The 25,693-nt window shown below is 38.8% G+C and overlaps 1 protein-coding gene across 34 annotated transcripts in view; it reads right to left on the bottom strand.

The window, feature by feature from the left end:
- obscnb (obscurin, cytoskeletal calmodulin and titin-interacting RhoGEF b) overlaps positions 1-25,693 on the bottom strand; it is a 73,077-nt gene that overhangs the window by 23,412 nt on the left and 23,972 nt on the right. For 6 of the 34 annotated variants that reach the window (XM_041802887.1, XM_041802897.1, XM_041802898.1 and 3 more), the window contains 27 exons: positions 23,555-23,824; positions 23,189-23,455; positions 22,510-22,776; positions 22,133-22,399; positions 21,764-22,033; positions 21,407-21,676; positions 21,057-21,323; positions 19,750-20,016; positions 19,327-19,593; positions 18,547-18,813; positions 18,100-18,366; positions 17,624-17,890; positions 16,923-16,985; positions 16,354-16,428; positions 15,770-15,865; positions 15,471-15,542; positions 14,551-14,646; positions 14,012-14,083; positions 13,094-13,189; positions 11,639-11,710; positions 11,065-11,160; positions 10,825-10,896; positions 4,136-4,402; positions 2,727-3,005; positions 2,015-2,272; positions 1,501-1,767; positions 1,009-1,281 (listed from right to left, as the gene is read on the bottom strand). In XM_041802887.1, coding sequence (XP_041658821.1) covers positions 1,009-1,281; positions 1,501-1,767; positions 2,015-2,272; positions 2,727-3,005; positions 4,136-4,402; positions 10,825-10,896; positions 11,065-11,160; positions 11,639-11,710; positions 13,094-13,189; positions 14,012-14,083; positions 14,551-14,646; positions 15,471-15,542; positions 15,770-15,865; positions 16,354-16,428; positions 16,923-16,985; positions 17,624-17,890; positions 18,100-18,366; positions 18,547-18,813; positions 19,327-19,593; positions 19,750-20,016; positions 21,057-21,323; positions 21,407-21,676; positions 21,764-22,033; positions 22,133-22,399; positions 22,510-22,776; positions 23,189-23,455; positions 23,555-23,824 — 5,367 coding nt within the window. The remainder of the gene's footprint in view (positions 1-1,008; positions 1,282-1,500; positions 1,768-2,014; positions 2,273-2,726; positions 3,006-4,135; positions 4,403-10,824; positions 10,897-11,064; positions 11,161-11,638; positions 11,711-13,093; positions 13,190-14,011; positions 14,084-14,550; positions 14,647-15,470; positions 15,543-15,769; positions 15,866-16,353; positions 16,429-16,922; positions 16,986-17,623; positions 17,891-18,099; positions 18,367-18,546; positions 18,814-19,326; positions 19,594-19,749; positions 20,017-21,056; positions 21,324-21,406; positions 21,677-21,763; positions 22,034-22,132; positions 22,400-22,509; positions 22,777-23,188; positions 23,456-23,554; positions 23,825-25,693) is intronic. The other 28 variants (XM_041802914.1, XM_041802918.1, XM_041802915.1 and 25 more) reach the window with 25 other exon arrangements.

Raw genomic sequence — 25,693 nt, 5'->3', positions numbered from 1 at the left:
TTTAATTACTGAAATATATCAATCTTTTGATGATATTCTAATGTATTGAGATGCACCTGTATCGTTCTTTTGTCAAATTATATTTGAATTAAAAAAACATACTGACTGCAGAACAAAAGCAAGATTCTTCAGCCATCATATTTCCAAGAAATGTTTTCTTCAGGCAAGTTCAATACAACTCTTGGGTCTGCTTCTTACTGGAAAAGACCTGAAGACTACCAAAGGGAGCCTATGAAGAGGCATCCATATCAGACAACAAACCCCCTGATAATGTTTGTATGATTAGAGCTACATTAAAATGCACAGTAGAGGCTTAAATGGTTAAAGAGCCATGACCTAATTTTTCCCAAAGATAGGTGATAAATCACAAAGAGACGTAATCGTGATCATTTCAACAGCCCCAGGTGCTCCATGAAGGAGGATCTAGGAGGGTATCCAAAAATAAACCAAAATATAAGAAATATAGGTAAATCTTTCCAACAGCTGACATTTATTGTTTTCCAATGACTAGCTTAAGAATCGTGGGGTTGAATGCAACTCTACTCAACTCCATTAAATCTCTAAAGTGGTGCTGCACCCAGTTGTATGTTTTAGTGGTATCAAAGCATACAGCGGGAATCTCTTTACTTCCAGAATAAAAATTCAGGATGAAATAAAAAACAATGATGCTCATGCATGATGAAGCAGTGAAAATACAAAATCTATCGAGGATTAATCTACTCACAACTTCAATTTCACAAAACCCTGCAGAAAATATATTCATTGTAAACCATAAGCAATAGGAAGAACTTCTGCAAATTTGTGATGGTGATCTGGTTTATTTGGCCAGTCACTGAACAAAAAAATTGAAAAAATTGGGTGCATTTTATTCTTCTGTAACTATTATCTAATTCAAATTTAAGCTAAAAAAACAATTGTATGTTTAACTAAGCATGTTTTACGTGTGTTTAATTAGCATTTACATTTCTGCAGGGTCCAAAAAGAGGAAAACTTCAATCTCAGTGCTACCTTTGACTAAGAGTTTGGCTGTTGAAGTTAAACTGCCGGCTTTAAACGTAACCGTGCCAGAGTCATCCGTGGCCAGGTTCTTTAAGATGAGTGTGTGGATGTGGCCGGGGTTCAGCCCTATCTCACATGAGGGACTGCTCTTCATCAAGGTGCCATCAAGCCACCACTGCACCTTGCCAGGTGCCCCACCCGACAGCTGGCAGGAGAAGGTAGCCCATTCCCCAACAAAGACATCAGTGGCCTTTAGACCACACACAATGAAGACTTCTTTGGCTGTTGAGCAAAAATATACATGTGCATTCACTCAGCCACCAACTCAGTCATTATCAATATTATATCAACTTGACAGAAACACATGTCGGACAAGACTGAAGAAAGATGACAACATGCAACGTCCAAATTCACAACAATGAAGGTTAAGTCCTTCTTACAATTAACCTTATGAGGCTTTAGTAAACTCAAGAACAGGTACAACATTAATGGGAAAGCTACCTTGCACTGCTAAAGAAGCTGTAGTGAGCTGGTCTCCTGCATCACAGGTGTAGTAGCCACTGTCTTCAGGAATCAGGTTCCGTATACAGAGCTCTTGAATGCACCCTTCCTGCCTCATCTCAAACTTCTTACCGGGCTGGAGGACCATGCCTCCTTTTCTCCACTCAACCCGAAAGCTTGGCTTAGACAGCTCACAGCACAGGGTAATATCATCACCCTCAACTGCATCCTGGTTCTTGAGCTCTTTCCGGAAGAACACTGGGGCACCTGGTGAGAATTTAAAATGGGAAAATTCATCATCAGATGCAAAGCTGAAAAGCTGGGCTTAGGATAGTTGAGATAAATTGAAAAACATCCCAGAGGGAGTCTAGATGGAAGTTTTTCTCCTGCACAGTGATGCCAAAGTGGGACTGGAAAGTGGAGGCTCAAGAATTTTTCAACTGATCACTTCAATCCTATCTCGGTCCACAATCTTAAAACCCTCTTTGTTTGTTTTAAAGGCATCTTTCTTTACCTTCCACTGTCAAGGTGACGTCACACTGTGCATCTCCAGTGTCACAGGTGTACGTTCCTGAGTCCTCAGGCAGCAGGTTGTAGATACGGAGCTGGTGGAACGCTCCATTTTTCTTCAGGTCGTACTTGAGACCTGCTTTGATGGCCATGTTGTTTCTCATCCAGGTGACAGTGGCTTTGGGGTCAGAGATGGTACAGGCCAGAGTGACAGTTTCACCCTCTAATGCCAAAGTGTTGTGTGGTTTCTCTAGTATTTGCACTGTAAATATGGGAAACCCAGAACTAGATTTAACATAGGTAGCAATTATATGCAGTCTTTCCTTTTCTTTTACTGTTGGGCCATTTTTATAAATAAACATGCTTGCATGCTTTGATTATTAGAAGTTATCTCAAATGTTACAGTAAAGCAAAGAAAATCCACAATTTAATTATAAAAGATTAATTAGAGTCTTTCAGTTTTGTTAGTTAATAAATGGAGATAAATTTGCAGCATGAAGCTGATTATCTGCTCAGTAAAATCTTTTGTGTTAGCATTATGATAGCATTCCTTTTCAAAGCTAACTAAAATTAGCCAACCAGAATGGAAATCATGTCTACAGGTTAGGATGTGGATGATGATGGCATCAGCAGCTTTCCTTTTGCCAAGACAAAGCTGTTTGGTAGTCGATGGAGATGAAATGAATAATTTCTAGTGGCCTTGTCATTTCCTTTACCTTTGGGTTTCTCCTCCACCAGCAGACAGGCCACACTCCTCTCTTCTCCCATGACAAAGGCAACATCCCCCGATTCATCTGTGGTTACCATCTTCAGGATCAAACGTTGCACTGTGCCGTGGCTGCTCATTTGATTCAGGTCATTATTTTGGAGGAGGTTGTCTCCAAGCCACCACTCCCAGTTTGTCACACCTGAGTGTGACAGCTCCACCTCAAAGACAGCATCCTGCCCTGTGGTCACTGTAATGTCACAGAGCTCCCGGATGATGCGCACATGCTCTAAGGGTGAATGGCGGAGGGTCAGCGATCAGAGCTCAGTAGAGCTTCCAGAAGGTGTCAGTTAGAAGGTGAAACGTCTTTCTTACCTTCTAAACATTTTCTGCCTTACGATGATCCCACAAACATAAATATAATACTCTGACATGAACCATTCTAGTGTCACCTACAGTTCCTTTAAAAAGTATTCAACCCCTTAAATGTTTTATCCTTTTAATGATTTTATAAATCAATTAAGGTCAATATAATGTGGCTTTTCTGACCCCCCAAAAAACATGATTCAGAAACACCTCCATCTTCTCTGTGCCACAGCTTATTCAAAACGGACTGAAGCAAAATGGAAAACTTTTCTGTGGCCAGATGAATCAAAATATGAAATACTTTTGGAAACCACATATATCTTGTCCTGCAGACAACAGAGGAGAGGGACCTTCCAGCTTGTTTTCAGTACACAGATCATAAGCCTGCATCTTGGACAGTATGGGGTTGCATAAGTTGGAAAGGCACTAGCAATGTTAAACAACGTCTCCTTCAGGGAGAACCTTGCATATTTTAGCAAGAAAATGTTAAACCACATACCGAATTCATTACAACAGCGTGGCAAAGGAAAGGAAGATGACATACAATGGTAGACATGGTCCTGTTGCTACTTTTTTTGGGATGCGTTGCTGCAATCAAATCCAAAATGGGCTTATATTTTTCATAAAATGATAAAATGTGTCAGTATATGGTATGTTGTTTATGTTCTATTGTGAATAAAATATGGGTATATTAGATTTGCAAATCACTGTATTCTGTTCATATTTACATTTTACACAGTGACCTTAACTTAATCAGTCCCAAAAATACACAAAATGTTATTTTAACTCCTTCACCAATTCTAAACTTTGTCATGCATAAAATAAAAACTAAGACAAAAAAAGCTAAAAAATGAGGCTGCCATTGGAAATTTGAGTAAAACTGTACACAATGGCCAACCAAGATCTCATAAGACTCATAAAACTCAAGGACTGTGTATTCCAAAAGAAAGTGATGCTGAGTAGCTGATATGATCCAGTACTTGTTAACAGGATGGATGGATAACAAATTAACTTATAGAGGGGTGAAGATGAGATGAAGAGGCGCTTGGTTACCTTTCAAAGTAAGGGTCGCAGTACTTCTCTTGTCCCCTGTGTCGCAGGTATATTCTCCACCATCCTTCATATCCAGATTGTTTATGACCAGCGTGTGAGTGGTAGCCTTCTGCTCCATATTGTACTTCTCCCCATGGGTGAGCACCGTAGAGCCCTTCAGCCAGGTCACCTTACAGTCAGGGCTGGATGTCTCACAGTACAGCGTGGCCTTATCTCCTTCAGTGGCCTCTTGACTTTCCAGCTCCTTCTTGAATAGTACCGGTGCGGCTGCCAGAAAGACCGTTAATAATTAGGCTGAAGGACTTTAAACGGTCAAAATGCGCCCATGCCAAAACCCACTGAACACTTCAGTGACTATCAATAGTCACTGATCACTCAAATCCATACCAACAAGCAGCTTAAAAACAAGCACGAAAAGAACTGGTATGTCACTGATTCAATCAATTGTTTTCCCACTGATAGACTGAATCCAGAATTGGTTTATCGACTCATATGTTCACTGACACATTCGAAAACCAAACTAAACTGCCATTCTCAATATGACTTTTATTATTGTTGTCGAACACAACAAACCAGAGAATTTCCAAACCTTTAACATAAATACAATAACACTTCTGACAATCAGAAGCGCAAACATTTTTAACCAGACATCCATGATAGCAAAACAAAAAGACAGATACAAGCATGCGATAAAGAATTTAAAGAAATAAGAATGCTAACTATATCCACCAGAGTTTTCACTGCAAAAGCGTGCTGTTAACAAGGTCAAGAGTAACTTTCATTTTGAAGTCCAATGGAAAAAAGAGTGAACATGCAAGGCTGCAGAAAAGTGGCTTGATGTGCAGTCAAGTGAAGAAATAAATAAATACAGGGGAGATGAATGGGTAACAAGTCAGTACAAAGTGCAGGGAAAGTGAAATAAAAGTATCAGGAAATCACAAAAATCCTTTTTTTGGGAGGATATTGTAAATTACAGAGCATGTCCACCAAGGAAGATGACGAAGAAAGGATGAGGAGGATCCAAATGTTACCAAAGGAGTAAAACTGCTAGTATTCACTCTCATCCAAAGAGATAAATGTATAATCTTCTTACCTTTGACTGTCAGAGATGCAGTGGAAGTATTGTTACCCACTGTGAAAGTTACTGTTCCTGAATCAGCTGTGGTGACACCTCTAAGCGTGAGGCTATGAACACAACCCTCAGCCTTTATCAGGTTCATTTCATTATTCTGTAGCGGGACATCCTGGAGTTTCCACTGGGCCGTGGGTGCCTCTTCATGAGAAACCAGACATTGGAAGTGGACATCTTCACCCTGGTACACAACGCAGCTCTCCAAGAATTTCAGAATGGTAACCTCGACCTCTGTTTGACAGATACATTTCAGCAGAATGGTTACAAGTTTGTTGTCTGAATTATAGATGTACTTGATGAAGTTGTGCAGAAGTGAACATTGTGTGATTAACTACAGAAGGATTTATGTTAATGTGAGAACCACATGAATAAAAGTGCTAGGAGTGTTACTGTTTGGAAATAGAGACGAAAAACAGGGAAAAGGATAAGATAAATGACCAAGAGCGACAGAAAAGTTTGTGTGATAACCACGGGTGTTCTGAGGACAGTGAACCATAGGCAAGAGAACACAGGGAGAAGCAATAACATCTGAATGTGGAAATAAGGTCAAAAAGTGAATCTTCTTATAAACAGTCCTTGCATGTCATGCTCAAGTGTTCAGTGATGTGGAAATCATAGAAAGGTGACTCCAAAGTGGAGGGAAGGACCATCTATAAGAGACATCTCCTACCCTGCACAGTGAGCACAGCTGAGCTCCTCTGACTCCCTGTATCACAGGAGTATTCTCCTGAGTCAGCTCTCTGCAGATTATAGATAACAAGCTCTACTAAGGTTCCTTCTTGTTTCAGCTGGTACTTGCTGCTGGATGCCAGAACCCTGTCACAGCGCCTCCAGACAATGTTGGCTCCTGGTTTTGTGGTCTCACAACGAAAGCTAACACTCTCGCCTGCCTTTCTTCTAAGGTTCTGCAGCTGAGTTTTGAAAAAGACAGGCAGGGCTGCAAGGGAGGACATGGAGAAATAATTGAGGACAACTAAGAGAAAAATGGCACAAGTTAGAGCCTGTTCCACAAGTAACACTGCTGTATTCAGCCAAAACGTCAGTAGATCATCTTGTGTCAAGTTAAATCATTATATCGACTTGATTTTTCACTGATTATTGATTAAAAGTCTATGCTTAAAGCTCCTGTGAGGTGTTTTCACATAGTTATGAAATCGACTGAAATTAGTACTGGTGCCTCTACATACCTGTGGCAGTGGGCCAAACTTTTCCTGCTAAGCCCCCCACACTAATCATTATAAATACTTAAACATATGTCGATGTATTCGAGGATTAATTACAATTGTTGTCTGCATAAGTACACAATAGCAATTACAACAACTAAGTGCACTGACTTTATTTGGTCTTGCCAAAATTGACACAGTCTGAAAGAACCTCACAGGAGCTTCAACTCAACGCCAGAAAGGGGATGGCTCGCCTGTGAGTATGCTTTTGCCCCACACTAATACACCAGAATCATGTATAGACATTTATTTTAGCAGTAGATAAGACAAAGGCATTACAGATTTAATACTGAACGATCTTCACGCAAGTCTTCCATCAGTTAACCAGCTGGCCTACCTTTTACAGCTAGTTGTGCTGTGCTTTGACAGTGACCAGTGTCACATGTGTAACTCCCAGAATCCTCTGGTTCTACATCATGGATCACTAATGTGGCCAGGAATCCCATTTGTTTAATTTTGTACTTTGAACAAGGACAAAGACAAAGTTCTCCCTTTTTCCATTCAACAGAAACATCTGGTTTAGAGAGTTCACAGTGCAATGTTGCACTATTCCCCTCATCAGCTGTTTGGTTTTCAAGCTCTTTGGTGAAAATAACCGGGGCAGCTAATGGGTGAAAGAAATAGCCAATGTTTATCTGCAGTACAAGGTAAGGAACAGACAGAATAGAAATTAAAAAGTCAATGCTAAAAGACGATAGCAATAAAAATCTCCATCATACCATATACTACAAGAGAGGCTGAACTCATTGTGTCCTCTGAACAACATGTGTAGATTCCTGTGTCTCCTGTTTTCAGATCATCGATCTGTAGCTCATAACTGCATCCTTTCTGTTTCATTGCATACTTCTCTCCACAACTCAAGACCCGAGACTCCTTCTTCCACTCCACAAGGAGTCCAGGTTTAGAGAGCTTGCAGCACAAAGTAAGACTGTCCCCCTCCTCAGCCTCCTGGCTTTCCAGTTCTTGAATGACTTTGACTGGAAGAACTGGAGATTAAATCAGTTTCAAAAAATGGTTAAATGATTGTTGTTACTTGCAGGCTTGCACATTAGAAACCAGATGAAAATTATGGACCAACTCAGCATTTGTTGTACTGCTTGTAGAGTTACACCAATTTACCAGGAAGTTATCATTGTGGGCCAACTTTCATCAAACACAAATGATCGGTCAATCCGAGTAAATGCTTGTAGTTATCAATCTGATCAACTGTCATTTACATTGGAATAATTCAAGTTTAAAGCTATTTAATTCAACAGGATGAAAGCTATGTGGCTCACCACTAACTTTACATTATGATGTGATAAAGGTCCAGCCAGTAAAATGCCTACTAGATAAAGATAAATAAATATTATCATGTGTTCAAATGTAACTTCAAGTTAAGGAAATTTAGGTTTTTGTGGGAAAACCTGGATAAATAAGAGTTTTTAACAGTGAAATATGTTTCTCCAGCAATATAAAATCACTGCATAATGCAACTACACCGATGTTCTGAGGCATATTGCACCTTTTGAACTGTTAAATAGGCTTAAAAAATTTCAGCTAGTTAAAAATTGAAGTAATTCACATAAATCTATCAACAAATGTAATTAATGAACCATAACACTGTGAACATAGTGTAATTCCATTGTCCTTATTGTAGGATACATGCTATAATGCTCCCTTGGGAGGTTTTTGTACTGCTCTATTGAACAAAGTAAGTGAAGTCATTTTGATGACTGAATAAGGATGAGATGGTTTTATCTGTATAAGGTCCCCTACACCACAAAGCTACTTCAACAGATTAACTGCTAAACCAACTTCTATATCAAAATATGATCAGTACATTTATCGAATTGGTATCAGCTATTCTCACTCACAGATGATCAGCATTGGTAAGGTCAGCAAAAATTGTGGTAGCGTCATCCATATTTGCTAGGATACATAATACACACAATAACAATGATGTACATCCAGGGTCTATCCTCCCAGTCAAAACAGAGGGCCAGTTTCACATTTATCAAGTTTTCCAACATAGCCTATGGCTGTTCTTATCTAGAACAAAAGTAATCCAAAATAGGACAAATCTTGCACACACTAGTAAATGCAAAGGTAGCAACAACAAGCAAGACTGATACAAGGCATACGTGTCATGGAGAAAATGGACTGAAACAACAACAGACATAGTTGAATTTAAAAAAACTGCACATAAAATTTCCAATATACAACTTCTGACAACTCAACAACAAAGAAGAAACAGTTGGCCAGACTCCTGACAAAATCCCCAGTGCACTTGTTTCTCACAACATAACAGAGTAGATTATTGCTCATATTCAACAGCAAAATGCAAACATACAGACAAATTAATACAGAAAAGAATCTAAAAACAACAGAGTTTCTATATGACCCTACCACATACCTTCAGCTCTTTTCCTTGGTTCCTGCTTCTCTGATTCATCTTTGGACTCACCAGCTGAAGCTGGTGACTTCTGTGTTATAACTAAAGTTAATTGTAGAAAACAGTGATTTTTTTATGTAAGTCATAATAACCTTTAACTCTTCTCCAACATATGGAACAAGAAAACAAATCATATGCAAGGTGTCATGTAAGTTTTACAGCCACAGTGTCCAGAACAGCACAATACCACAGACAATAATTTTCAATGTGCCTGAAACTGGCACCAACAAGGCACAGACTTCAGCAATATACACTTGCAATGAGCAGCGACAAAGTGACATCTTTTTTAAATCATGCATAAAGTGCCATGTCAATGAGATTGTCTGACAAAAACAGTAACATCAGAGGCAAACTGCACTAGCATCACAACTCCAAACAGACTTTGAAATAGCTGTCTTCTCCTTCTTGCAGCAATCTTGGTGTGATGTGACTTACACCAAAACCAATGAGCAAAAACATTTAACAAACATCAGAAACTGCTGTCAGAAAGGCTGAACAACATCACATAAACAGCCACTGACAGGCATTTATAAAACACTTCACTAAATCGATCACCTGAGTCCTACAGTGTCACAACCATGCAACAGGAAAGCATTGAGCATGCTTCACCTGAGAGAGTAAGCAACATGGAAGATGAACATCTCCAGTAAGCAAGGCAAAAAAGTTGATAACTTTAAAAAGATACAAAACAAAAAAGAATCATAACTTTTCATACCTTCTTCCAGCTTCTTTGTCCCCTGCCTCTGTGACTCTTGTGTTATAGCTACTGCAGCAGCAGTTTTTTCAACTGGGATAAAAAACAACATTAAACTTACTATCTTATAAAGGTGCATTCGGTAACTGATAAATATATCTCTCTTTCATCTCTAACAGTTTGGAGATTAATCAGAAATAAGCTATTTGAAGCCATTAGACCATGCTGACTGTAGTGACAGATGCCACAGTTGTCATATGACATGTGTCTCATTACCTTCAGCTCCAGCTTTGAGCTCTTGTGAATCTCTCTCAATCTCTTTTTTGGATAGCTGCTCTTTCGGTGTCTGCCCAGTAGTATCTGGTAGCTTAGCAGCTATAAAATTAAAGAAAAACAAACAAAAAACATAGAACCCACATCTTAAAGGTGAGGAGAACAGCCTGTAGATTCTCTGAGTGGAAACCAAGATGTCTCTCAATACCAATAGGCAGGCCTCCATGCAAAAAAAGCAGCCCAAAGACCTTGTAAACATGTTAACATTAAATTAGGCCTTTTTCAAACTTGTAGTTCTGGCCCCAAAAATAACCAAGATCAAAACAACACAAATAAAACAGGCATATTAATGACTGTGTACAGACTTCATAACTAAACAAGCAATGCATTTTGCACTTGAACAACCTCTTTTATGATTACTGTTGTCTCGCAATGTAAATGCTTAACTAATTCAAGTAATTATATCTTTACCCACTGGCTTATAAAATAAGCTTTTAAGTGAAGTAAACAGTGAAACAGCATACAGCATACTTGTTTACAGAGCAAAACCTGAGCACCATATAAGGTATGTCTCTCAAACCAGCATGTCTTGTATAACATAACAGCCACAAACAATTGGAGTGCACACTATGACAAAAATTGGTGTTTGCAAAACTCCTGTTTGACGCTTTTTTTCAATCATGTCACTTTACCAGCAAGAAACACAAACGTGACAAATGACAACTGCTGAGCAAAGAAATCCAAAGGGACACTACCAGACAAACTTCAAAATACAACTTTTTTAACATTTGAATATTTTGTTTACCGTCTGTTGCTTGCAGTTGCACAACCAAGCTACAGCCAAACATTCGACATGCTTATACACTTTAGAAAGTAAGCAGCATACAGTATCAAGAAAGACTTAGAAGACACACAAGGTCAATGTTCTCATACCTTCTTCTGGCATTTTGGCCTCCTGACTCTGTGTATCTGGTTTTGCAGCTACTTCAGCGGCAGTTTTTTCAACTAAGATATAAAATAACATTAACCATACAATCTAGCATAGGTGCATTCAAAAACCTAAGGACAACAGATGGTAAGCTCTGACAAAGCACAAAAACACAAGAAACCAAAAGAAGTCTCCATGTTGTCAGCACGTTGAATGTTTTTCTGTACAAAGACATGTCTCATTACCTTCGGCTTGGACTTTGAGCTCCTGTGAATCTCTCTCAGGGTCCTGTTTGAGTAGCTGCTGTTTAGGGGTCTCCTCACTAGCTGGCTGCTTAACAGCTACAGAATCAAGCAAATCATTGCACCCCAAAATTTAAAAGGAATTTTACAGGTAGTAATAATGTCTCTCAGTACCAATAAGCCAGCCTCCATGAAACAAATAAGCTCAAAGACCTTGCAAACCCACAGATGTTTACATTATAACGATGCCCTGTTCAAGCTAGAAACTCTGGGCCCAAAATGACAAACATTTAGCAAACACAAAGAGCTGCTGCGTAAGAAATGTTCAAGAACATGACAAAAACAGTCACTGCCAGACATTTAGACAAAACACCAACTCAAAAATTCAACATTTTACTATTTAAACTATTTTCATCGGTTGCACACCCTTTACAGCTTTACATCCAAGCCACAGCCAAACATGACACATGCTTTATGTACCTCTGAAAAAAAGCAATAGCCACAGATGTAAATACCTCCAGTAACAAAGCACATACATAAGATGTGGTTCAAGGCCAACAGTTCCGTTTTTCCATACCTTCTTCTGTTTTTTTGGTCCCCTGCCTCTGAGTATCTTGTTTTGCAGCTTCACCAGCAGCTTTTTTGTCAACTGGTATAAAACACAACATTAACCTTAACAGAGATGCGTCCTACAACCTGAAGATAACAGATAGTGAAAGTTGATAAAGCACAAACATGTACAAGATTCCATTAAAGAAACAGTACTTGATATTTGTGCACTGAAATATCTATATTCTTTAAGTGGCCATACAGACAGAGAAGTTCTAGTTTTTACAGTTGTAACTGGACATGTCTTTGTCATGCTGGCTGCCATAGGTTGTGAATGGATACCCCACACACAAGGCGTTTCCAACGAGTTAAAACCAACAGTGCTCAGTGCCTCCCAGCTCCATGGCCTGTTTACAGTACTACTTCTTGTTTTGAATTAAGGACTCTGCTCAATTAAATAAGCACATCATAGGTCATATTTCTTAAACAGATAACCAGTGTTCTGCCTCGGGGTCGACTGATAATTGACCTGACCTATTACTGATACCTTTATTTGGCATTTGGCCCATTAATGTTATCCGCATTTTATTTGACTGATAATGGATAAAGTTAATGAATCAAAAGATTCACTATTTCAGTTCCACAGCAAAGTATGTCTTCCCCTCTGGCTTTATTTTTACTCTCCACAGTCACAACAAATGTCCTTTATACAATACAATCTGATGGGCAAGATGCCACATAAATACCAGCCAATCAACATTTAAGCCTTGGCACCACTGACACAGTGGGCATATGGCATCACTTCCTGTTTTCCTGCTTCTACTGTGTTGCTTTGTGCCATTTCTCATGCTGACAGAACTAGGTCTGAATTGTTTATTTTCCTTCATTTTTCTAATCATGCAATTGTACTTTTGCCACATTAGATACATTTTGTACATCATAATAAATGCATAATGGTTCAGAATATTTGTCACTGGTCTCAGGAACTAGTATTAATCAGTTATCAGACATTGGAAACCAATATCAGGCGACCCCTAGTTCGGTTTTTACTCATACATTTCTCATAATAAGGGAGAAGTGCACTTAAAAGTGCACTTCCATGTTCACACATGCACATTCTTGCATGTTTTGATACATTTACACATGAAAATAAAACGTTGGTTTTCTGTTTGATACACCTTTCAATGTGCTATTTTTACTTAACACAGTCCTCACTGCAAAACAAGAAGTAAACAGTGGAGATGGGTGAAGATGGGCAGCGCTGGTCTGTACTTGTCATATTGTTTTGACTGAGCGCCCCCTGGTGGTGGAATTTTACATTCTGTGCATTTAAGTACAGTATACAAGTCACCTGTTGGCAAAATATTCAAATGTCTTCTCCATTGCATATCTGAAATTACTTCAGCAATACAATTAATAAATCCATGCTTACAGTATTGGCAGTTTCTGAAAAAGCCATGCAAAGAAAAATGTCTTTCATTACCTTCAGCTCCAACTTTGAGCTGTTGTGAATCTTTCTTAATCTCTTGTTTGGATAGCTGTTGTTCAGGGGTCTGTCCAGTTGTTGACAAGTTAACAGCTAAAAAGATTGAGATTACATTCAGCCCAAAATGTTAAACAAGGCGGCCTCAATGCAATAAAGAAAACTAAAGACCTTGTAAATCTACAACAGTAGCTCAATCCCCCAAAATGATACAAATCAAAACAATTTAGCAAGAGTAAATGGATACACTAACCTTCAGGCAAAATATAATCCTTAGCTCAACAGTATAAATGCAAGGTAAAAGCACATGCAGGCTTAAATCATTTACTTAAGCCAGCAAGACAAAACGAAAACCTATCCACAACATCACAAGTTTCTCTATCATTACTGTTACCTTTCAAGTTATTCAAGGACATCTAGATGAAAAAATGAGTTTCTATACCACTGATTTAAAAAATGAAACTCTGAACAAATGCAGGCAGATATGCAACACAATAACATACAGACCAAAAACTAGACACTTGCTAAAAAGCTACAATATACAGTATATTAATAAACCAATGTGTCTTGGGGTAAGATTACCACCTCAACATGAAAGGTATGTTTTTAACAATAATAGCTGCTTACAAATTGACAATTTGTTGCAACCACTTTATGACTTGATTTACACCAAAACCAACAAGCACTAAGATTTATCAAACAACAGGAGCTGCTGTGCAAGGAAAGAGCATAAGAAACAGAAAAATAGCCACTGTTAGGCATGTATTCAACATACTGAACCACAGAATTCAATACTTTATTACCCACCCATCACATCTGAACAACCAAGCTGCAGCCAAACATTTAACATGCTTTACACAACGTAGAAGACTTTAAGAATAACAGATACAAGAGAGAAGAGTTCTGATCTTTTCATACCTTCTTCTGGCTTCTTGGTCCCTTGCCTCTGTGAATCTTGTTTAGTAGCTTGTCCAGCAGTAGTTTTGTCAGCTGGTATAAAACACGACACTGAGCTTACAACCTTAAGAGGTGCATTTGATAACCTTTAAACAACAGATGGTAAGATCCAACAAAGCAAAAAAACGTACAAGGACCCAGAACGTTCGTCGCACCTGTCACCTGTAGCATGATAAATGTTTTTCTTAAGGAATTTAATGTCCACCATGCTAAAAGAATAAAAGACAACACTGTTTCTGACAAAGCCATGCAAACATGTGTCTCATTACCTTCAAAGACAATAGACAGCGAGAGCAGAGACAGCCCAAACAAGAACCCAGTACATTCAGTGTACCAGCCGCCTGTTTCAAACATGACATGTCTCTTTCCTGTCTAAATCAAAAATGATCTTTCTGCTTACAAGCATCAGAAACAGACTATTGGACAACAACCCTAACAATAATGACAGACATCACAATTTCTAACCAAAAAAAAGCCATGCAAAACATTTGTCTCATTACCTTCAGCTGTGACTTTGAGCTGTTGTGAATCTCTCTGAATCTCCTGTTTGGATAGCTGCTCTTTCAGGGTCTGTCCAGCAGCTGGAAGCGTAACAGCTAAAAAATTGGGTTAAAAATGGACCCTGAAATTAAAAGTGATCAGGATAGCCTGCCACAACTCCAGATATAAACAAAGATGTTTTATGACACGAAGCAGCTAGCCTCCATGCATCAAAGTAACCTGAGTAATCTGAGACTTCAGAAACACCCAAAGCTTGAAATTAAAATGGAGCCATTGCCAAAACAAGAAGCACAAGCTTAAAAATTACAGCAATCAAAACATTTTATACAAGAGTAAAACAGGCACATTTACTGGCAAACAGATAATAAAACTCAAGTCAGCTAAGCAATATAAATTTCATACAAAAGTCGATACAGTCTTGTAACATTAACTTAAGCCAACAAGACAAAAATAAACCAATTCACAACATGACAGTTTCCCTCACATTGTAAAATACATTTCTAGAATAATATGACCATCTTTGGCAATAAATGGGCTGTTTGTAAATCTCCTATTTCCTGCTTTCTTTCAACTGTGTTACTGCTACCAAAACCAGCAAGAAGCACAAACATTTAACAGACATGGGGAACTGCTGTTCAAGAGATGTTAAACATGGCAAAAACAGCCAGTGTCACAAACTCATAACACAGCCAGCCTTGTATTTCAGTAGTTTAAACTTAAGTTATTTTTACCTCTTGCACATCCCTTATAAAGGCACAACAAAGTTATAGCCAAACATTTAATGTAGTTTTTTCATCTTAGACAGTAAGCCACATAAATACAAAGAGAAGCACTAACAACAAGCAGCACAATAATTCTATGAAGCAAAGCCGGAGGCTTAAAAGAGGCATGAAGCCAATGAAGAGAAACCCTCTCATACCTTCTTCTGGCTTTTTGGTCCCCTGCCTCTGGGTATCTTGTTTTGCAGCTACTCCAGCAGTAGTTTTTTCAACTGGTATAAAATAAAACATCAGCCTTACAATCTTAAGACGTGCATTCTGTAATCATGACAGCAGACAGTGAGAACCAATAAAGCATTAATGCACAAGGACCCTTCAGTGCAGCAGCCTCCTGTTAACATTAAATGTCATCCTGTGTAAACTATATGGGAACTGTGCTTACAGTTTTGATGGATGTCAGTTTCTGACATAAGCCATGCAAAGAGACTTGTCTCATTACCTTCAGCTCCTACTTTGTGCTCTCGCGAATCTCTCTCAATCTCCTGTTTGAGTAGCTGCTGTTTAGGGGTCTCTTCAGTGATTGAAACTTTAACAGCTATAAAATTGAACACAACATTGGAACCCCAACTAAGAGAGTAGTCTGCAATGATTAAAACAAAGATGTGTCCATAGCAACAGGCCAGCCTCCATGCAACAAAGTAACCCAAAACTTTTCACAGGTGTTCTTTTCTGTCTTTTCTTTTTACAAAAGCCCCTCCAAACCACAGAGGACAAAAAAATTATGCCTGAAAAAACATGCACATTTACCAAGTAAATAATAGATAGCTTGATAATAATGCACAAGTCAATGGTGCAACAGTAGGGTGACTTAATGTATACAGCCTTGGAACAATTCCTTATGCAAATAACTCTGTGAAGTAAGCCCATTCACAGTAAGGAACATTTTTGGATCACCAGCCATTAGCCAAGATATGGAGTGAAAGTCAAGTTTGATGTTTTTCTCTGCCTTGCTTTACCAAGCAGTGCACCACAAGCTGTTTGTTACAAAGTCAGAGAGGGAAGGTAAGAAACTTTGGAGAATACCTTCTACCGTCTCATTTACTACTTGCTTCTTCAGCTTGTCTTTAGCTGCTGTGGTCGGAGTTTCAGGCATCTTGACTGAAATAAAAACATGACAAGGACATAGGAGTGCTGCAAAAAGCATCTGCAGATGGAACTGCAGCAACCTGAAGTCTTATTGCACCAACCATTTCAATAAAGCTTGACAGAGTAAAAATGCACAGATAACTTTAGCTGACGACACGGTATCCTTAAATCATTGACAGACTGGCGCAAATACAAGGTCCCTTATTTCTCCTGTGTTTGAAATGAGCCAGATATTCCATATTTCATGCAAGCAGTGTAAAAAGACCCACATAAAAAAGAAATGCCAGAAAAAAAGAAGCAAAAGCACACAAAGCTGCAGCCTAAAAATTGTGGTTGCCTCAAATCAAACAGCACCACAAGGACACATTTATCAAAACCTTCACAGACCACATGCTATAAGTCCAATGTAAGACCAGGCTGCATATGGAGAGACAAAGGCCATTTTCAAGATGGACAGAGCACATAAAGTTAAGACAAGCCAGCACATTGCCATATTTCCTTCATACCTTCCATTTCCTGTCTCTTAGATTCCAGTTTAGTGCTTGAAGGAGGGGCAGACGGCTTCACAGCTGAGTGGAAACAATTTGAATTGAACATTTAACCATCCTGACTGGAAACTAATTTCATAAGACCAAATAATTTCAGGAATCAGCAAGCATGACAAAACACACTGTATAACCACAATACAAAACAGACTAAGATAACCTGGCAAGCATGACTACTTTAAAAGATATATGGCCCTGCATGGGTAAATTTTCATATTTGGCAGCACTACTTCAAATAAAACTATAAAAGACGTGCTGAATACAACACAGCAGAGATTACAGAGGATGGATCCAGGCATACAGGCATACATAAAGCAAGTTGAGCCACTACATATGACTTGAAAGAAGCGAGTGATGAAGCTGGTGTTCGACACTGAATAAGAAATGAGCCAGCGAGCTAACATAAAACAAACAAGGACACATAAAGGACATGAAATGGGAAACAGAAGGTGCTTAAATCCAAGGTCTTCAGTTCAGAAAAAAAGGGGAAAGAGAAACATATTTTGCTACATCAACTGAACACATTTTAGGTGGTATAAAAAATGTTAGAAACAAATCTCCTGCAGTTTCCAAAATAAATTACCTCACAAATCTGTTTTTTTTCTTATTTCCAATAACAAGTGAAAACATCTTAAAAAGATTTGAAACACAAATTCCCATACCCTTGATCTTGAGGCTAGCTGTGGTCTTCTGGTCTCCACAAGCACAGCTGTAGTCTCCACTGTCCCCTGGCACTACTTTGGTGATTAGGAGTTCAATTACAGAGTCTTTCTGCTTCATCTGGTATTTCTCTCCAGACTTCAGGACCTGTGCCCCCTTCTTCCACTCCACATGGACTCCAGGTTTAGAGATCTCACAGCACAGCGTGATATCGCCTCCCTCCTCAGCCTCCTGGCTCTCCAGGTTTTGTTTGAAGGTCACTGGTTGTGCTGAGAATTTATTTGTGAGTTAGAATTCAGTTGCCGGTGGCAGCAAAAAAAAAAAAAGAAAAAAAGCAGAATACATACAAAAAAAACAAGCACTGAATGCACAAGACAAATGCTGATAATTTGAGCAACAACATGAAGACTTAGAAACATATGCACACTTAAAAAACTGCTGCACGAATCCTCAGACTTTTTGAAAATCCTCTTCCTACCCTTGATCTTGAGGCTAGCTGTGGTCTTCTGGTCTCCACAAACACAGCTGTAGTCTCCACTGTCGTCTGGCACCACTTTGGTGATCAGGAGTTCATTCAAAGACTCCCTCTGCTTCATCTGGTATTTCTCTCCAGCCTTCAGGACCTGTGCCCCCTTCTTCCACTCCACAGGGACTCCAGCTTTAGAGACCTCACAGCCCAGGGTTATATTAGCTCCCTCCTCAGCCTCCTGGTTCTCCAGCTTCTGCTTGAAGATCACCGGTTGGACTGAGGGTTTAGAATTTGGTTTAGCAGACAATAACATGCCTTGATGTTTTTACTTAAAAAAGCAAGCACTTAACACTGCAAACTAAACTAATGCAGACTCAAAAACATCATCACCTTGACATGTAATAAAAAAGGTGCTTTACAAATCCTCAAACAGACTCTTGAAAATCCTCTTCCTACCCTTGATCTTGAGGCTAGCTGTGGTCTTCTGGTCTCCACAAACACAGCTGTAGTCTCCACTGTCTTCTGGCACTACTTTGGTGATTAGGAGTTCATTCAAGGATGCCCTCTGCTTCATCTGGTATTTCTCTCCAGACTTCAGGACCTGTGCCCCCTTCTTCCACTCCACAGGGACTCCAGGTTTAGAGATCTCACAGCACAGAGTTATATTAGCTCCCTCCTCAGCCTCCTGGCTCTCCAGGTTTTTGTTGAAGGTCACTGGTTGGACTAAGGATTTATAACTTGGTTACGATTCATTGGTTTGACATAACATAAAAATGTTGAAACATGCAACATGTAAAGCTGAAGAACAGTGCTGATTTGAAAATCATCAAAGCATGCAAACACTGAAAAGACATAAAAGGTAGGGTCAGGCATCATACTGTTTTTCTTAGATTCCAGTGATAAACCAATACTTTTACAATGGTGTTGGAGCTTCAAAAGTGCCTGAATCAATCCAACTGAACTGATAAGGTAATGAAAAGGTGGTCACTTCTTTAAGTAAGAAGCTTAAACAAAATTCATGAGCACACAGAAATCACATAATGTATTTTATGCCTTGGGCTAGGGCTGCATCTGAGTGGAGAGGTACCAAAATGAGGTACTTAAATCTATCCGGTATGATTGGTATTGGATGTGTTGGTAACAGATTTCAAAACTCATCCCTGGTTTAAAAAAGAAAAAAAAACATCTGTACACAAAATTTAACTGTATGAATGCCTTTGATAATCCTTGTCCTACCCTTGATTTTGAGGCTAGCCGTAGTCTTCTGGTCCCCACACACACAGCTGTAGTCTCCACTATCCCCTGGCACCACTGTGTAGATCAGGAGATCATTTACAGAGTCTTTCTGCTTCATCTGAATTTTTTCTCCAGACCTCAGGACCTGTGTTCCTTTCCTCCACTCCACTGGGACTCCTGGTTTCGAAATCTCACAGCGCAGAGTGATATCAGTTCCCTCCTCAGCCTCCTGGTTCTCCAGCTTTCGTGTGAAAGTTGGTGGTAAAGCTGTACAACCAAGTTGTCATTACTTATACATACCAAGTGAATCAGCAGTTTAAAGATGTTTAAAGAAACACAATAAAAGCAACGATGGTGGAAAAGGCCACATTCAGACATTCAAAATTCCAAAACTCTGCAGAAAAAGACCTCCTGAATCCATACCGTTGACTTTCAACGCTGCAGATGTCCTCTGGTCTCCGCATATGCAGAAGTAATCCCCACCATCTTCAACCTTCAAATTCTTTATCTGAAGCTCACAGGAGGTGTCTTCCTGCTTCATCACATACTTCTCTCCAGCTTTGAGAGTTTCAGAGCCTTTCTTCCACTGAATGTTGGAGGCAGGCTTTGATAACTTGCAGCACAGAGCCACAGTCTCCCCTTCCTTTTTCTCCTGTTTCTTGAGGTTTTCGATAAAACTGGCAGGCAGGGCTAAAATAAAATGAACAATTTCTTGATTGTTTAAAACAGAAAGTTGTGTTTTGATCGAGAATGAAAAGTGAGTAGTATAAAGGGTGATGAATGAGTGTTCTTGCTCCATCAGTCAAAGTAGCTTTTGGAAGGCAATACAAGTAGTAGTTTCGTTCATCATTTGACCAACGTTCCTCTTGTTGCAGGACTTTCTAATAGAGTGCACTGAATCTAAAAAAAAAATCTTGGGATGATTTACCAAATGTACAAGGAAAAAAGCACAACAATTGTTTTTATGCAGCTTACAGATCTTGCATGACAAAACAATGCAAAACAAAGGATATTTTGACACACTTGCACATGCTGATGGAGGCTGATCATAGTTGTGGATGCAAAATTTTTCAATCAACCCATGACAAAAAGGGTGTTATAATGCAAAATATAAAATCAGAGTTATTCATAAAGCCACCCATAACAAATAACACCAGAACATTTTTTTTACATGGAAAATCCAGGAGATTCTATAGAATTACTTTTTCCTAGTTTGAAGGTCAATGGAGGGACTTGGATGCAGCAAAGAATGAACTATGCATGTGCATGACACAGATAAGGAGGGCTTAGACAGCAAACAAATAAAGCAGTTTCACCCTCACACAACTTGTACATCCTTTGGTTTTACTACTTGAATCACTGGCTGGCACTGAAACCCAAACCAAACCAAGCCATGATTGAAATCAAACAGCATTCATGTCATTCCAATAAAAAACTTTGCATAAACATTACAGGAAGACTGTCAGCTAAGGCCTTTAAAAGATCTAACTTTTTGCAGGAATGTTGAGTCGTTTTTTTGTGTAAAATATTAATCGGATGAAAAAAGAGTAGCACCAGCAAAAAAAAAAAAAAGTTCAAGTACTTACCTTCACATACACTATCCCATCTTCATGTTAAGATGACGTGGTACATTATGCAGTGATTCAAACAAAATTCCTTGGGACAGTCAGCTCTGCAGCACAAGCACCTAACCTAACAGAAAGTTTTATACATACATACTAGGGTCTTACCATTCACTGTCAGCTTTGCCATGCTTTTGGCAGTGCCCACATCACAGGTGTAGATATCAGTGTCTTTCTCCTCCAGCTTTTTGATGGTGAGCGTTAAAACACCCTCTTTCTGGGACATCTCATATCGACCTCCAGCCTTCAGCTCAGTGTGACCTTTCAGCCATACCACTGTTGATGGAGTTTGAGCAGTCTCACACTGGAGGGTCACGGAGCCCTTCTCCTCTGCCTGGCTGTCCTTCAGCGCTTTAGTGAACTTATGGATTGGCTCTATAGAGGGAAAATAACAATTTTTATTGAATGGCAGTGTTGGATCATCTCGGGGGGGGGGCATGCAAAATCTCAAGGCTTACCCTTGATTTCAAGTTTGGCTTTAGTGGTTGCACCTCCAACAACTTCACAACTGTACTCTCCAGAGTCTTGAGCAGAGACGTTATGAACGATCAGCTTCATGACCCTGTCCTCTTGGCTAATCTCATACTTCTGGCTCTTCTTGATGGCTTTACCTTCCTTAGACCATTTCACAGTGGAACGAGACTGTGTTACTTCACAGATAAACACTGCATCGTCCCCTTGAACAGCACTAACATTCTGCAGTCCTTTGGACACAGATGATGCTTTGCCTGCAGAAAGAAAGATAAAAATTTAATTTCATTAACTTAATATTTTTGTAACTTAAGTCTAGTTGCTTAGAATAGATACTGACTAACCTTCAACTGTTAATGTTGTTTTAGAGTTCAGGTCTTTAAGGTTGAAGGCCACCTCTCCAGCATCAGCAGCAGTAACATCTGTTATGGTCAGCATGTACTTGCGCCCTTTACTTGTGATTTTAAATCTGCCACCATTCCTAATAGTTTGGCCATTAATAGTCCAAGAACACTCATCTGTGCTCTCACGAGACAAGATGCATTCAAAGATACAGGTCTCTCCCTCATTCACCTCAGCTGATTTCAGCCACTTGGTTATACCAATGCCAATCTCTAAATTTGAGAGGGTACAAATTGGTGAGGAAGCTAAACAATAACATTTGTGTGATGGAAAAATCAAATAAAATTGCATTTCAGAAAAACAGCACCAACCTCTTACAGTGACTTTTGATTTAGAAATCTCAGTTCCAAGATCACAGCTGTACTCTCCAGCATCTTCTTTGGTGACATCCTTGATGATCAGTCCCAAAGACTTGCCTGTGTGAAGCAGCTCATATTTTGGTCCAGCCTTCAAGACTTTGCCCTCTTTTCTCCATGTAGGAGAAACCCTGGGCTTGGAAGCCTCACATGTCAGAGTTATCATGCCTTTCTCCTCTCCAATAACATCATCAAGAGACTTGAGGAACACTGCACGCTTCTCTGCAGGGAAAAATACAGGAAAGAAGAACTGTAGGGTGGGCTAGGTTGGGCCACCTTAGCAGTATTCATAAAGAAATGGATTTTCACAGCATATGTATTAAAGTTCTTACCTTTGACTTTAAGTGTTACAGACTCTTTCACCTTACGGACTTGGAAAGTGATGATTCCACCATCTTGAGGTGCTAAGTTCTTCAGTGTGAGTTTGTGAATCTTCCCGTCATGAGTAATGGTGTTTACGTCATTAGTAAAAAGCACCTTGTCATTAAGACGCCACTGAACCTCTTCATCTGCATAGTTTATCTCACATGTAAATGCTGCATCACTGTCCTCATCAACCTCTGTGTCAGCAAGGTGTTTGGTGATCTTAATTTCACGCACTGGACAAAATAAACAACATTTTAGTCTGAAAACCATTTCTGTGTTGATTTTTTTAGCAGCTTCTTTGTGTTGTGATTTTCTATGGAAGCACTAAAGGGCCATATATTTACATATATTATTTAACCCGTCTTCCCATTATAACAAATAATTTCTGTCCATTTTCTCGCGATCTCGACTTTTTTTGTCCTATCTCGAGATAACGCTGGTTTTCTCGTGATAACGACTTCATTTTTTCTGTTATCACAGGATAACAACGTTTGTTTTCCCGTGATAATGAGTTGATTATCCCGTTATCACAAGAAAACTGGGTAAATAATATATGTGAATACATGGCCTTTTAGTGCTTCCGTAGTTTTCTTAAAAAAAATCAGTTTCTATAATGTGTGAGGTATATAAAGGACCATACTGTACCTTCCACTGAAAGTCTGCCTTTGGTCTCAGCAGGTCCAGACTGACAGCTGTACTGTCCACTGTCTTCCTCAGTCAGCTTTTGAATGGTAAGTTGGGCCCTTGTAGCATCTTGCTTCATGTTATACTTGTCTGATGGTGCCAGAGGTACCTGATCTTTGAACCATCGCACCTCTTTGGGTGGGGCAGAGAATTTGCAAGAGAGCATAGCTGAACTTTTCTCCTTAGCCTTTACATCTTTGATAGGCTCTGCAATCTCCAGCGGGCGCTCTAAATGTCAGGAACAGATTGTGATTAAATCATTCACATTATCAAAGTAGATTCATTATTGTTGCAAAGTGCTGTGTTAATATGGTTCAAAACATTTACCTTTAACAGTGAGCTGAGCAAAAGATTTACTCTTCCCAGCTGTAAACTGCACTGGTCCAGTCATAGATGCTTTAGTCTTTTTGAAAGTGAGACGATGCAAAGTGCCCTCTTTTTCCATTTCAACATCAGCACTCTCCTTTAAGGCGACTCCATTCAGAGTCCATATCGGAGGTTTTACCAGTTCCATACTGATTTCAACTTCAAAAACAGCTGCAAATGGTTCTGTGACTTCAACAGAACTAAGCTCCCTTACAATGCTGATGGACTGCTCTGGAATGTTTACAAAGAGAAAATTAGTTAGTGAAAATTTGATATATGACTTAAATGTACAATTTTGTCAAATAAAAGGAATTTTCCATGGTTTGGTCTATTCAGTCAGATAAAAACATTATAACTAGAGGCCGCTGGGCTCAAAAATTCCACATAACAAATCTAATAGTGTATGATAAAAACATCTTACAAAGACTAATCTCTTTTTTAAACTGAATTAAATAATGTTAACCAGTTTGATTTTCTTTTTACTAAAAGCAATAGGAAACAAATCTTAGTTACTCATGGTATGCCTTTGAGTTTTTTCAGGTGTGTGACACAAGCTTACAATATGGCCAGATCAATGATTAATTTAAGATGCAGATACCTGATTAGGAGATTTTTGGGCATTAAGTTACCTACAGTGAACAAAAATGTTTGTTTTGCACAAAGACATAAACCAAAGTAACGAATTAAGGATTACCTAGATTATCAATTTACATACTGACTAGGCAGGACATTTTTCAATTGAAAAACAAAACAAAAAAAATTTTAGCATTCTTTCTGCAGCCAGTATGGAAGAGGATTAAGGCCAGAGATGAAGGAAAAAATAATCCTGTGCACTTGGAGCTTAAAGTGAAATTCTTAGCATAAAGTTGAAACACAGTTTCAAAATTACAGTTGAAAGGTAATTGAAAAAAAAAAGTTGAAAAGTCAAGAATAAAATTGTGATTTTGTCAAGCTGCATACCAAATTTCTAGTAAAAACCTTTTTAAAATACCTTCAGGTCCGTTTTATGATGTCCAGACAAAGCATAGTTCAGAGCTCCCCTCTCTATCTTTTTGAGAGAATATAACTTAAAAAAATCTGGAGGCTAAGAGTCAGGTGTCTCCACTGTATGATATGTTTGTTTGCAAGTGCAATGAATCATCAGGTAACATTTAATGGGCATAGAGATAGGATTTTCAGGTCGACATAACATTGGAGGAATGGTCAGAGGCATGTTCTTTAGTTCAAACTATTCAATCCAAATCACTGCAATATAAATGGCTTAGTAGACAATACATTACTGAGCAAGACTACACCAATTTAACCCAAATATTCCTGATAAGTGCATTAAATGTGGTGACCAGAAAGGGTCCCTGTTTCATTGCATTTGGGAATGTCCATTAATATTTAGTTTTGGGAAAAGTGTTTTAAGTATATGCAGCAAAATTATTGTTAAAGAGGTCCCACATAACCCCAAACTGTGCATCTTAATATTATCTACCCAGGTGATTTGTAATTTCAAACAATTTAAAGTCATTGCTTAATGTGTGTTTCTTGGAGGCTAAAAGATGTATTGCTCAGATATAAAACAACAAACAACCTGTGGTGTGTCTCAGTGGTTGAAAGGAATGACCTTTTCTCTGCTCTGGAAAAAATCAGATATTTTACAAAGAACAAACTTGACAAGTTTTGGAATGTATGGAATGTTTTTATAGATTTCTTGACAGTAATTGTTTATCAAGTGAGGCTTGGACTGATAGACTGAAGAGATTTGAGTGTCTATAGGGCTGCTGTTTTATGTTTTGCTTCATTGTACTTTGTATTACTTCCTTTTCTTTATCCTTAAGAATTGTGTCATTGGACATGTTGTATTCTTTGTTTACCTCTGTCTAAAAAAAACTATAAAGTGATATTTAAAAAACAGAGATTTAAGCTTGAGATCCCTAAGTTTTGAGAATAAAGTTAAATCTTTCCATAACAAACAGTGGATCTTAGACACTGTGTTTATGCGCTAAAAGATAACAAATCTCTCTGTTGTAAAATACAGTTCTTCAGTATAGTTTCACATGCTCAATGATACAAGGCATTTTGAAGAGAAAGTCAAGATTTGCAGTTTGTTAC

Source organism: Cheilinus undulatus, linkage group 13 (assembly GCF_018320785.1).
Source record: "Cheilinus undulatus linkage group 13, ASM1832078v1, whole genome shotgun sequence".
NCBI classification, from domain to species: domain Eukaryota; kingdom Metazoa; phylum Chordata; class Actinopteri; order Labriformes; family Labridae; genus Cheilinus; species Cheilinus undulatus.
The sequence above is the reverse complement of the archived record's forward strand: the minus strand, read 5'-3'. Positions and strand labels throughout refer to the sequence as shown.